Source organism: Dermacentor albipictus, chromosome 6 (assembly GCF_038994185.2).
Source record: "Dermacentor albipictus isolate Rhodes 1998 colony chromosome 6, USDA_Dalb.pri_finalv2, whole genome shotgun sequence".
NCBI classification, from domain to species: Eukaryota; Metazoa; Arthropoda; class Arachnida; order Ixodida; family Ixodidae; genus Dermacentor; species Dermacentor albipictus.
Window position 1 is genome coordinate 90,098,658 of NC_091826.1, and position 13,706 is coordinate 90,112,363.

The window sequence follows — 13,706 nt, forward strand, 5'->3', positions numbered from 1 at the left end:
CGGTGGCGACGACGATGATGAGCATGCCTTTTTCACTGGCAGTGGGGTCCGCGATAATTGTGTTCCTAATAGGTCGTTCTTGCCATCAGGTGACTGCTGATTATGAGTAAAAAAGAAAGGAAGGAAGGCCTAAGAGAAGCGCAAAGCTATCTCCGTACACTCGCAAAGCGCCAGTCTTTTCCTTCTTTCGACTAGTTGCCTGAAAGATGGTGGTGTTTCCAAACAGTCACGCTTACCTACAAAAGGGTATTCGCCTAGAAATAATAATAATAATAATAATAATAATAATAATAATAATAATGCTCGCACACCCGAGGAAGAACTTTTAGTTGCTTTAGACCGATTTGGATGTTCAGTTCTTCGTACGTTCCTTTCATTTATTTTGTTCCAAAATATCAGGTCGCTTTTAGTAATGCGGTACCTTGCCCGATTCCATTCGAATCTTGGCAAATCACCCGTAGTGATTGGCCATGGAAACAAGTGCAACCAGCGACTTTTTGAGACGCGTTTTTATAATCACCAGATGAGGTTCATCAGAAACAACAGCCTCGTAGAAAGCTTTTAGAGGGAACAAGGAGTGTCGAAGTTTTACCGAATTCGTCAAGTAACGTGCATTTTTGGAGACTAGCACACACACACACACGGAGAACACTGATGTAACGAGACTTGAGAATGACAGTTTATTACGTCTAAACTTTATTGCTGTCGGCGCGATGGCTGTTCACCGATGCACGGCTGTAATGATTCGAGGCCGGGTATTCCGCAGCTTGGATTCTGCGCCAGCCTTGGAGCATCCGCGTTTCGCCGTGGCTATAGATGCTGGCGAATTTCCTTTGCGTCTTCTCGGTGGAGCTGGAGTACGCCGCTGGACAGGCGTGATAACGAAGTTGAGGGAGCTTCGTTTCCGAGGCGTTTCATGGGTGCTCGTCCAACACCTGCCACACTGTTCAGTAAGTGGCGTTTCGTCGAAGCTTGACGCTTCGTCTCACGGCATGTCGCCGTCGAGGGGAAACTCGCTGTACGTCGCAGAATCTCACGGCGGCGTTTCTTCAGCTATAATACATAAAGTACCGCTTATTTCCTATAAGACCGAGGCAGTACAGCAGGACGAAGACTATCATGAGGAACGCCAGCAAACACACGATGAAGCGAAAGCCGCACAACCTCTTGCGTTCCTCCGCCGACATCTCGTCGCCCGGAGGCATGAGCGGTGGCACGAGAGGCACGGGCTTTCTGGGCAGCGGCCGGAACATGGTTCCCTTGCCGGGGCTTTGGCGTCCGGTGTAGGGCTCCGACCCGTGGAGCGCGACTCGGTTTAGCCGTTCGGTCATCTCCCGGAGAGCATGCTGCTCGGGCGAGAGAACGTGGCGGCCCGGAATGTGCCCCGCCATTCCCTGCTGGGCCAGCGCTCCTTGGAGCACCTGGGCGGCCATGGCTTGCTCTGGGCTTGGCGGTGACTGTTGACCGGGGGCTCCGGGGGAGTCAGGGCGCGGGAAATGGAAGTTGTATTGGATGTTGATGACGGGAACGCTGAAGGAAGTCGGTCGCGGCACGTGAATTTCATCGTCCAGCGCGGGTACCAGCTTCTCCGGCACTCGGAAGTCCTCCGACCGGTCTCGGCTCGAGTGCCGCCGAATCCTGCCGGCGTCCTCCGTGCTCCAGCTGGTCGAAATGGTGCTAGGGGGCCCCACGATGGCGTTGTGAGAACCGGGTTCCTGCGAGGGCGCGGCGGCGAGCACGTCGACGAGCGCGGTGCGTGATGCGCTCGGCAACACCTCGAGCTCGCCGGCGAGCTTCTGCCGGATCTCGCGCGCGACGGCAGAAGCGACCGGGACTTCGGAGCCGGCGCTTATCATTGAACCTGTCACCGAAGGCTCTCGAAGCGCAGACATCTCGCGCTGCTGCTGCGCGTTCACGGCTGCAGACGCGGCGGCCACCATGACGGCGGCCACGGCCAGCTCCCGGACCTCCTTCTCTTCTTTCTCCGCGAGCGGCCGCTGCAGTGCCGGTTCAATCGCAGTCGCGCTTTCGCCGCTATCCGCGTGCACTTTTGACAGTTCGGCGTCAGGCACAGCGACCTGGTACTCTGACGTCAAGCGTCTTAAGGCCACGGTGCCAGTGCTCGGCACAGTCGCAGCTGAGGACGCCTTCAGCGACTTCTGGAACTCGGCGTACGTCTTGGTCTCCGACGGCGGAAGGACGGTACCTGATATTTGGGCCTCGTCCATTTCGCGTTCGGAGATGAGCGGTCGACCCAGGCTCTCGAGTGAGACGACCTCCGCTTCCTGTTGCTCGAGTTGGGGTCGAACCGCTTCGGCGGCGATTCCTTGCACGCAAGCTTCTTCTCTCGATGCCCTGAGTGCTTCGGCTATGGCCAGTTCAGACTCGCTAACTCCGGGAGCCTCGGCTCGCATGTCGTCGATTGCACCAGAATTCGCGGCCACTAGCTCACCGACGGGCGGGGTTGGTACAGTTCCGGGGGTCGCACTGACGGATTCGACAACTTCAATCGGCGGCGCGGGCGCTGCTGTAACTGACGCTGCTTCTTTTTCCTCCTCGACTTTCTTTGCCTCGCGTTCAGCCGCTGCAGCCGCTTCTCGAACGTTTTCTTCTACTACCTTTACTGCCGACTGCAGCGCTGCTTCTGCTATATCGAGCGAGGCTGCTCTGGTAGTGGGTTTAGTAGAAGGGAAATAGGTCAATTGTTCTTCCTTTGCAAATGTTTTTTGAGGCTGTTCAGTCAGTTCCGGTTTTGCAGCAGAGGGCTCTGTGTGCGGTGCGGCTAGTTCCACAAGGGCTAGTGAATCCTTTGCCCCTGCAATAGCTAAAGACGTTGGCTCCACTTGAGAAAGCTGTGATGCGAGTCCAGCATGAGGCTCCAAAGCCGGCACAGTGGTGATCCCTTGCGGAAGCCTTTCGGGTGGCTCTTCGGCCCTTGCCGACGCCGATTTTCCTCGTAATTCCTGCTCTTCCGCGATGTCTTCCTGTGGCAAACCGGTCACTTCCGGTCGTTCTACAATTAGCGCTGGCTCGACTGCTGCCGCAGGTTCCTTCTCAGCTTCAGCAGTAGCTGTCGTTAGATAAACTGGAGCCTCAACTTCAGGAGGCAGTTTCGCGGCGATGCCTTCCTGTAGCGCTTTGAGTGCTGTTGCTTCCGGCTCTTTTACTTGGAAGCTTTGCAGATCTGGGGCACTGGCTTGAGGTAACGCTGGAAGCGGTCCTATGTTGGTTGATTCTGTCAAATCTGTGAGAGATTTGGTAATTTCTTCTGGTACTATTGATAGATCCGTGATGGCACCTGCGATCATGGATTTGTCAAGTTCCTCTTCCGAAGGCGGGGTGTGAAATCTGGGCTCCAGAACTGCTTCGCCCTTTCTTTCGGCCGGCGATTCTGGCTTTGACGAAGCGACGTTTAACTGTGCCATTATAGTTGCTGGCGACTCTCTCAGCATCGATGCGATGGAAGTCGAGCGCTTTTCTCGCACTTCCTCATGATATTCGTGATCTTCGTCCACATCCTCGACGCCAACAAGAACGGCTGCACCTTCAGAGCTGAAGTCTCCCGCTGACCTTACTTCTATGCTGGGTACTTCGGAGGCTTGTAAGGTTTGCTGCATCTGGGTTCGTTCGGTCTGTGACATTGTTCTTGATTCTGTGACTGCAGTTGCGTCCTGGCTTGGCTTCATCATTAGAAGCCGTGCAGCTTCGGGAATCATGGGCGTCACGGCGACTCCTTTAGGTGCTTCACAGACTTCGGCGCCCTCTTCTTGCTGTGGGACTTTTGTCGGAAGGACAGCTGCAGGAGGCGGTGTTGTATGCGCATAGTATTCAGCACTGACTTCTTCCTTAACTTGAGCAGCTCCTGCCAGTGCTCTCCCTGGCTCCACGGGAGGTCTCGCTATCATCGCCTCGACTGGCCAGCGCTCGCTTTTAATGGGCGTTAGGTCGACGCCCTGAGTAGCATGAACGTCTAGCGCAGTTTCGAATCTCGGTACAAGAGTGCTGGTAGTAACTGTGGCCGGTGCCCCAGGTACGCGCTGCATGGATGGGGTAGCCTCAGAAGTAACCTCGGCTTTTGATTCTTCGACAGGTCCTGTGATGGCTGGTCGAGCAGTTGGCTCTGTAAGCGCTTCTCCGATCGCCACTTCCGTCTCTTTCGGCGCAGAGAATCCCACCTGCTCTTCGGCTGCCACCGTAGAGACTTCTTTTACAGGAGGTTCTGTTTGAGACAGGCTTGCTCTAACTCCACCTGGGGCTTCGATGGAAAGCATTACTGCAGTTTGCTGTTTCTTCGCTTCTACGTCTGCGTCATATATACTCGGCGCTTCACTTATCTGTTTCTGTGCCGTTCGAGGAACCAAGGCTTGAGATGACTTCTCAACGACTTCGGGAAGTGCTAGCTCGTCTGGTTGGTGTATTCTGAATTCTACGCTTTTGGCAATCGTTGGTCGCAGCTCCTTCCGTTCTCCTTTCGTTGCCTGGACTGGGGCGTGATAGTCAACCTGCGGCCTGTCTTTTGTAGGCTTTAAATCCCTTGGCCTAACTTCAACTATAGCGGTTGTTTCATCCAACGCTGCATGTTTTTGAGGCTCCGTTAACGCCGGGTGAACATATAAGGGAGCTTCGGCAAGAGGCTTCGCTTGCGCAGATACTTGAACCTGTGGTTGGTCACTTTCAGATAATGCTTCTAGCACCGGTATTTCCTCTTTAACTGCTATCTCTGGTTGCGGAGGGCACGTTGGCTCGACGTGCTCAGTGAGAGGGTACTGAAGGCCATCACTTTCCGGTACGGTGGCTTCGTTTATCTTGGGCTGACCAGCAGCTTCCTCGTGGCCTATTTCTTCCTTTACTTTCAGCTGAGGTAATACACCCGGTGCAGTCAGCTCAGTATCTAGGTTTGGTTTTCCATCAGCTACAGCTGTCCGTGAAAGAGTGTGTTCTATCTGAGGTAGCTCGGGGTCAGATTGTAGCTTATCTAGTTCCATCGTACCCACAGCGACCTTCTTTGATGCTGCAGTCAATGGACGAGCTTCTTCTTCGTCAGAGCGCTGACTCGCCGTGGTGATCATATAATCTTTTTCGAAAGTCTTTGTCGTTGGTACATCTTCCTCAGGCTCAAATGTTGCCTCGTCTTTCACCTTAACAAGCTGGGCTAACAGAGGCACTCGAGAAGGTGTAGGAGTCGTGGATACGTGTTTGTCTATCTGTGCAGGAAGATATTCAAGTGCTAATCGTTGCTCCCCACTTTCCAAAGCTGTCGTAGACTCCACAGTACTTGGCCTGGCTTTGGGGACCATTTCTTCGTGGCGGGCAGCAGAAAACTCTTCAAAACCGGCGTCAGTCGTCGTCTCCTCTGGCTGCTGGTCTTCCTTTTCTAAGTCATCTTTCATCGTAGGAAACTCCGTCTGCTCGTCGATTGGAATACCTATTTCGAAAGATGAGCCCTCGTTTTGCTCCTGTACCGCCGCTTCAGCTGATGCCGCCACCATTTCCTCGAGAGCGTTCGTGGATGGCGCCGCTTCTACCGGTTTAAATTCTGATTCGGACGTGGGCCCTTCGCTGCGTGGCTCTTCTCTTTGTTTGGGCTGAAACCGCTCTGGTCCTGGTGCTGCTGTATGGGCTGATGATGCATCACCCTGTGTACCAGGTCCGGGAGGCTGCTCGTCCGAGGGCGGATGAGCCGGCACAGAGATAGACTCGGTACTGTCAACTGCCACGATTCTCTCCAGCACCTGTTCCTCGCTAGCCAGGTATTGATAGGCCAGACTGTCCGGGAAGTCTTCTAATACAGGTTCTGTGCACTCCGACGAACTGTAGGTGCTTCTGACCGGCTGCCCATCCCTTATAATGACCGAGTATTTGGCAGACTTCTTTTCGTGCAGACGCTCGATTCGGCGGTCGGTACCAGCTGCCCTGGTGAGCTCCTGCTCCCAGGCCGCACGGCCCCTGGCAGCCTCTTCCGCGGCAGCTACGCTCGACCTAGTTGACCACGGTGCTGAAATGTGATGCGTTCGCTCTATCGCAGCAACAGGAGGTAATTTCGTAGGTTCTGTGATGACAGGCATCCCCGCAAGAACTCTGAAGGGTTCATCATGTTTAGGAGTGAGCACAGTCACGTAAACGCCTTGTTCTGGGCGCTCGGCGTCAGACTCTGGCGGTTTCGATATAGGCGCAAACTTGGGCTTTTCTTCTTGTAACGCTCTGACTTCAGCGACTTCGCTAGGAATCTTTGGTGTTTCTTCAGCGACAGGACGTGCAACACCTTCGGACAACTCGACTGGCTCAGGCTTCACGGAGATGACTGCTGCAGGTTTCCATTCTTCTACAGCTTTTTCTACAGGCACGACCTCCTTAGCAGTTGGCAAAAGCTCATCTGCCGAAAGCGGCTGCTCTGCTCGAACCATCGCAGATTCTGGCCTGATGACGAGCTGTGCAAGTTCGACCTCCGGCACAGGTGCAAGCGGTTGTGACTTCTTCACTTCCGGCTTCAGAGGCACAGGCTTGAGACGTGCTCCGTCTGGCGCAAGCCTTCCTGCGTGTTTCTTCGCATCCAGCACAACAGTGGGCACCTTCTCGTCATACAGAGCCAGTGCCAACTTCTCCTTCCTCACTCTCTTCTCGAGCTCTTCTTCTTCTTGTGAAGACTGTGTTCCCACACTTGATGGCTGCTCTTCGTGATCAGCTTCGTAATCGCGAACAGTTACTGTGATTTCCCCTCCTTCCTGCATCGCGGCCCCCTCTGAGTGCTTCATGCCCGTAACATCGCTCGCTTGTCGCGACCGCTTGCCAGAAGTCGGCATTGAAACGTGCGAAAATATGCCACCCGCGAAGGGCTTCTCAGCAGACTTAGATAGATCAACCAAAGACCCCTTCTCCGATTCTCCCATTTTGAAGGCCGGCAGAACACGCCCTTCAGCCTCCCCGCGATCAACAACTGCGAGCCGCGTTGCTTCCTTTTCAGTGATTTCGGTGCCAGTCGGGGGTCTTAACTCCATTAAAGCCCACTCCTGAGCGACAGAAGTCTCCTTGCGCAGGTCAAGTGCAGGCCTTTCCTCCACAGGTACGGGGGGTCTAAGCGCTTTAGCGTCGACCACGGAAGACGCAGGCGGGAACGATTCAATGTAAGGTGTCGTCTCCGCGTAGGAAGTTGTAGGTGGAGCTTCTTGTGGGTAGGACTGGAGGATTGGCGTGGTTTCGATGTATGTTGGTTCTTTTTTTGCGGCTTCTGCTGCTTCTCTGTCTGAAGATCTTCTGCGGTACCCTGGAACAAGCGCAGCTGTTGGAGGCGTGATTGAGGAATGGCGCCTTGCTTTCATTGTGGCGAGTGAAGGAGGCCGTGGTTCGAGCTCTGTAATCTCTTTTTCAGCCCCGACTTCGTGGTGGACCACTTTAGCTTCTGAACCTTTTCGCTTCAATTCCTGATCTGCTTTAGCAAGAGCTTCAGGAGCAAACGATTCTATGTACGGCGTAGTCTCTTTGTAAGAAGGAATGGCTGGAGCTTCTTGTGGGAAGGACTCGAGAGCTGGCGTGGTTTCGATGTAAGATGGTTCTTTTTTAGCGGCTTCTGCTGCTTCTCTATCCGAAGATCTTCTGCGGTACCCTGGCACAAGCGCAGCTGTTGGAGGCGTGATTGAGGAATGGCGCCTCGCTTTCAATGTGGTGAGTGAAGGAGGTGGTGGTTCGGGCTTAGTAATCTTTTCTTGAGCCCCGTCTTCGTGGTGGACCACTTTAGCTTCTGAACCTCTTCGCTTCGATTCCTGATCTGCTTTAGCAAGAGCTTCAGGAGCAAACGATTCTATGTACGGCGTAGTCTCTTTGTAAGAAGGAATGGCTGGAGCTTCTTGTGGGAAGGACTCGAGAGCTGGCGTGGTTTCGATGTAAGATGGTTCTTTTTTAGCGGCTTCTGCTGCTTCTCTATCCGAAGATCTTCTGCGGTACCCTGGCACAAGCGCAGCTGTTGGAGGCGTGATTGAGGAATGGCGTCTCGCTTTCAATGTGGTGAGTGAAGGAGGTGGTGGTTCGGGCTTAGTAATCTTTTCTTGAGTCCCGTCTTCGTGGTGGACCACTTTAGCTTCTGAACCTTTTCGCTTCGATTCCTGATCTGCTTTAGCAAGAGCTTCAGGAGCAAACGATTCTATGTACGGCGTAGTCTCTTTGTAAGAAGGAATGGCTGGAGCTTCTTGTGGGAAGGACTCGAGAGCTGGCGTGGTTTCGATGTAAGATGGTTCTTTTTTAGTGGCTTCTGCTGCTTCTCTATCCGAAGATCTTCTGCGGTACCCTGGCACAAGCGCAGCTGTTGGAGGCGTGATTGAGGAATGGCGCCTCGCTTTCAATGTGGTGAGTGAAGGAGGTGGTGGTTCGGGCTTAGTAATCTTTTCTTGAGCCCCGTCTTCGTGGTGGACCACTTTAGCTTCTGAACCTCTTCGCTTCGATTCCTGATCTGCTGTAAGAAGAGCTTCAGGAGCAAGCGATCCTATGTACGGCGTAGTCTCTTCGTAAGAAGGAATAGGTGGGGCTTCTTGTGGGAAGGACTCGAGAGCTGGCGTGGTTTCGATGTAAGATGGTTCTTTTTTAGCGGCTTCTGCTACTTCTCTAAGCGAAGATCTTCTGCGATATCCTGGTACAATCCAATCTGTTAGAGGCAGGATTGAAGAACGGCGGCGAACTGGCATTGCAGTGTGTGCTTCCGTAAGAAGTGCCTGAGGAGCAATTGATTCAATATAGGGTGTACTTTCCTTGTAAGAAGGAATGGGTGGGGCTTCTTGTGGGAAGGACTCGAGAGCTGGCGAGGTTTCGATGTATGTTGGTTCTTTTTTAGCGGCTTCTGCTGCTTCTTTATCCGAAGATCTTCTGCGGTACCCTGGCACAAGCGCAGCTGTTGGAGGCGTGATTGAGGAATGGCGTCTCGCTTTCAATGTGGTGAGTGAAGGAGGTGGTGGTTCGGGCTTAGTAATCTTTTCTTGAGCCCCGTCTTCGTGGTGGACCACTTTAGCTTCTGAACTTTTTCGCTTCGATTCCTGATCTGCTTTAGCAAGAGCTTCAGGAGCAAACGATTCTATGTACGGCGTAGTCTCTTTGTAAGAAGGAATGGCTGGAGCTTCTTGTGGGAAGGACTCGAGAGCTGGCGTGGTTTCGATGTAAGATGGTTCTTTTTTAGCGGCTTCTGCTGCTTCTCTATCCGAAGATCTTCTGCGGTACCCTGGCACAAGCGCAGCTGTTGGAGGCGTGATTGAGGAATGGCGCTTTGCTTTCAATGTGGCGAGTGAAGGAGGCCGTGGTTCGAGCTCTGTAATCTCTTTTTCAGCCCCGACTTCGTGGTGGACCACTTTAGCTTCTGAACCTTTTCGCTTCAATTCCTGATCTGCTGTAAGAAGAGCTTCAGGAGCAAGCGATCCTATGTACGGCGTAGTCTCTTCGTAAGAAGGAATAGGTGGGGCTTCTTGTGGGAAGGACTCGAGAGCTGGCGTGGTTTCGATGTAAGATGGTTCTTTTTTAGCGGCTTCTGCTGCTTCTCTATCCGAAGATCTTCTGCGGTACCCTGGCACAAGCGCAGCTGTTGGAGGCGTGATTGAGGAATGGCGCCTTGCTTTCAATGTGGCGAGTGAAGGAGGCCGTGGTTCGAGCTCTGTAATCTCTTTTTCAGCCCCGACTTCGTGGTGGACCACTTTAGCTTCTGAACCTTTTCGCTTCAATTCCTGATCTGCTGTAAGAAGAGCTTCAGGAGCAAGCGATCCTATGTACGGCGTAGTCTCTTCGTAAGAAGGAATAGGTGGGGCTTCTTGTGGGAAGGACTCGAGAGCTGGCGTGGTTTCGATGTAAGATGGTTCTTTTTTAGCGGCTTGTGCTGCTTCTCTAAGCGAAGATCTTCTGCGATATCCTGGTACAATCCAATCTGTTAGAGGCAGGATTGAAGAACGGCGGCGAACTGGCATTGCAGTGTGTGCTTCCGTAAGAAGTGCCTGAGGAGCAAAAGATTCGATGTAGGGTGTAGTTTCTTTGTAAGAAGGAATGGGTGGGGCTTCTTGTGGGAAGGACTCGAGAGCTGGCGAGGTTTCTATGTACGATGGCTCTTTTTGAGCGCCCTCTCTGGCCTTCACCTTCAACAAGGCGCTCGCTTCGCGAGGCTCAGGTACTGTAGGAGGCATTGGTTCTTCTCTGTTCGCTACTTCAGCTGTCTTTGCTTCGGTAACTGCTGTTTCCATTTCCGCAATCGTTCCTTCTATTTCTGGAGCTTGTCTTGGTACGACATACGTTGGCAAAGGTTCAACTAGTAGTCGGGCTTCGTATTCTTGAGCGGCTTGTCGTTCTTTCGCGGCCGGAAGTTCTTGCCCCGCAGATTTGACCGATACCTCAGTTTCTATTGGGATCTCTGCAATTGTCGGCCTAACCACTGTAATGTGGTCTTCGGTCGCCCGCAAAGCCTGATCGTCCGTCGTTCGTACTTGTTGGCTCTCGCTCCCAAACGGCACAGGGCGTTCAACGATGCGCCACTCTGATGCCTGGCTTTCAGACACCTGCGTGCTGACGCGCCTCTTCGGAGGCTGCTTAGTGAGCGCCGTGTCCGCTTCAGGCTTTTCCCCGGCGGGCCCTTCCCAGTCTCCGCGAGGCTCGACAGTCTCAGCGTGCGTCACTGCCTTCGACGATAACTCCTCGACTTGCTTATGGAGTCCCGCTCTTTCGACGAGGGTGTCCTCGACTTCAGAACCAGCGGTTGTTTCTTCGGGAGTCTTGAAGGGCAGCTGTCTATGCGCTTCCTCCACGGATTTGATGACATCCTGCCGGGAGGTGCCGGGGGCAGCGAGTCTGACCATCTCTTCTTCGGCGCCTTCGCTCGGGAAAGGCAACTTGGCTAGCTCTGGTTCCTGCTTGGGTGCAGACGAATCGGAGAACGACGTATACACCGTGACCTCTTCGGCGCTATCGAGCACGGGTTTCTTGTCGCGCTCTAAATCGGAAACCGCTTTTGCAATTCGGGGCTCACCTACACTTGATTCCATGGTCGCCGGAGCGATGGTCGCCTCTCCTTGGAGCCTCGTTACAACCAGCGCGTCCTCTGTCTTGCCCTCGCCCACGGTCTCGGCGCTGCGTACCGGATGCCTGAGCTCGGCGTCCAGCTTGGTGTCGGTGCCGATAGTGCTGGGAAAGTCCATGTAGGACAGCGTGTCTCCCATCTGTGTCTCCACTGGGGCTTCGCCCGCCGCCTCTCCCTCGGCGCCTTCTTCCTCGATGAAGCTGTGCTCGGAGCCGACCAGCTGCGAGAGTGTCCGCACCAGTTTAATTTCACCGGATCTCCTTACCGTGTGTTCCTCGGGCACAACGCTGCGCTGCTTGAGCGACGCGATGAAGCTCGACTCGGACTGGCTGATCCGTGTGTTGTTGCGGTTGCTCGGCCATTCCAGTGCAGGCATGGATCTGGACTTGCCCAGTGCCTCCCTGGTGCTCCTCGTCGGTGCGTCCTCAGTAGCTCCTGCGTTGTCTTCGGCATTTTCTTTCCGATCGAAGGTACCGCCCGATTTTCTGCCGTTGTCTGCCATGGTTGTCGGTGCTGCCTTTGGTTGCACTCGGTAGGAACGCCTTGGTTACCCGGCTGGAGGTAGTGACATTTCTCGTCAGAACTCACCAAAGTCACGGAATTTTGAGCCGGGGTCGTTAAGGGACCCCAGCATGGGGTTAATTTTGTGGGCCACAGCCCACTGTTTGGGACCCGGCTTAGCTGCTTCGGCTTTTTCTTCTTTAAGGCATATTCTGTTATGTCGCCCTTATGCGTTGCCGCAGCCGAGTGAAAAGTGTCAGAGTGGAACATGTATAGAGAGGCGTTGAAAGGTGAGACCGCGTAAAGTAGCAGTAATTATATTTTTGTATCCCTTTTCACGGGAACTAGCAAGATGCGAAGACAAAGAAGACAGCACAGGAGATTGCCCACAACATGGTATCGCCACGGTTGATTCACAAAGCGAAGTATAAAATTTGTTCTGATACCCCGTTTCTCGTTTCCTCTTAGCATTCAGTCTTCGTGCCTGTCTTTCTAGTAGAATTTTAATGCCATTAGCATTCTCTGGGAAGTTTGTGGTATGTATGTATGTATGTATGTATGTATGTATGTATGTATGTATGTATGTATGTATGTATGTATGTATGTATGTATGTATGTATGTATGTATGAATGAATGAATGAATGAATGAATGAATGTATGAATGTATGTATGTATGTATGTATGTATGTATGTATGTATGTATGTATGTAGTCCAGAGTCAAATGGGTACAACTAAGGGCTAATGTGTTGAGGGAACCGGTTTCAAAACCAATCGTTCCACCAACTTCCTGCATTAGATATCTGCCAGTGGCTACGTGCCGCTGTTCAATGACATTCTTTCACGCCAGTTTGGGCCATTGATATCTGGCATTGAGTACGCGCTGCTCGTTAATGAACTTCTTTGACGCCTATCGTGGAGTGGCAGGCCAGAGGCACTTCACTCTGGCCGACCTCTCCCGGCACGTAAGACACCTTGCTCGAGCCCCTGCCCATCATCTAGGCTCACTGCCAGAGGATCGACAACGTGCTTCCTTTTGTGAAACAGTCCTGCCATATCGTGCATACCTTCCATCAGGTTATACAACTCCAGCGAAAGTTCCGTTTCCACCATGGTGCTTGGCTCAAGCAAAGGTTCGACTAATGGTATCAGGAATACGAACAAAAGCCCAACTTTTGTCTCCAGCACTCAAGCAGCTTTCACTGCTCTTGCTGTACGAGACGTACGACGAGCTTCATCATCTATATACTGACGCTTCAACCACGGTGAATGGGTCTGCAGGATCGGCGATCTTTCTTGCAAAACCTTCCACCATAAAGATTCGACTATCTCACCAGACTACATCGACTGCCGCGGAGCTTGCTGCTATCCGTTGTGCACTTCGTGTAATTTCTGACGAACTACCCAAGAAATGGAGCTTGTTCACTGACTCCAAGGCTGCTCTTCATTGTTTGGTTTCTGCATTATGCCGAGGACACCACGAACAACTAGTTCTAGAAATCAGACTGCTGCTTCACCACCTCGTCGAGCAAGGACACGAGATCACGTTACAGTGGATTCCAAGCCACTGTGGCATAATGGGCAATGAACATGCCGACGCAGCAGCACGATCTGCACATGAGGAGTGCTTGCAAGACTCCATTCCATTCTCAAGAACAGACGCTGCAATGAAAATTCGTGTGCTTGCAAATGAAGCCATCAAAACTTTATGGAACACACCAAGCTTGAAGCATACACGTCTACACCGACTGTACTCCATCCCTTCGACTTCGACCCCCAGCTGGACTCTCTCGACTCGAACCGGCAGTACTTTGCCGACTGTGGCTTGGTGTCGCTACACAAGATCTTTCGCCTTCCGAGTCGGTATGGACAACAGCGCGGCTTGCAGACACTGCGGCGGCGAGGAGACTACCGAACACATGCTTTGCCACTGTCCTCAAAACAGCGCGCCCCGGCTGTCACTAGCGACCGCGTTGGCACGCCTTGACGACAGGTCACTTTCGGAACAGTCAGTTTTGGAATGCCGACATGAACTGTCGTCGCAGCGAAAGTCGGTCAAGGCTTTGTTGACCTTATTACGCGACATTGGTCTATTAGAAAGACTATAATGACCCCATTCCGTCCCTTTTCATATTCTGTTTTCTCACGCTTTTATTTTTGTCACGCTCTTCTTT

The 13,706-nt window shown here is 52.8% G+C and overlaps 1 protein-coding gene across 1 annotated transcript; it reads right to left on the bottom strand.

Moving 5' to 3' along the window:
- Positions 1-1,049: 1,049 nt before the first annotated feature.
- LOC139047062 (titin-like) lies at positions 1,050-11,534 on the bottom strand. Its single transcript, XM_070521012.1, has one exon. It carries the CDS (start codon positions 11,532-11,534, stop codon positions 1,050-1,052), a length of 10,485 nt encoding a protein of 3,494 aa, XP_070377113.1.
- Between the last annotated feature and the right edge of the window lie 2,172 nt (positions 11,535-13,706).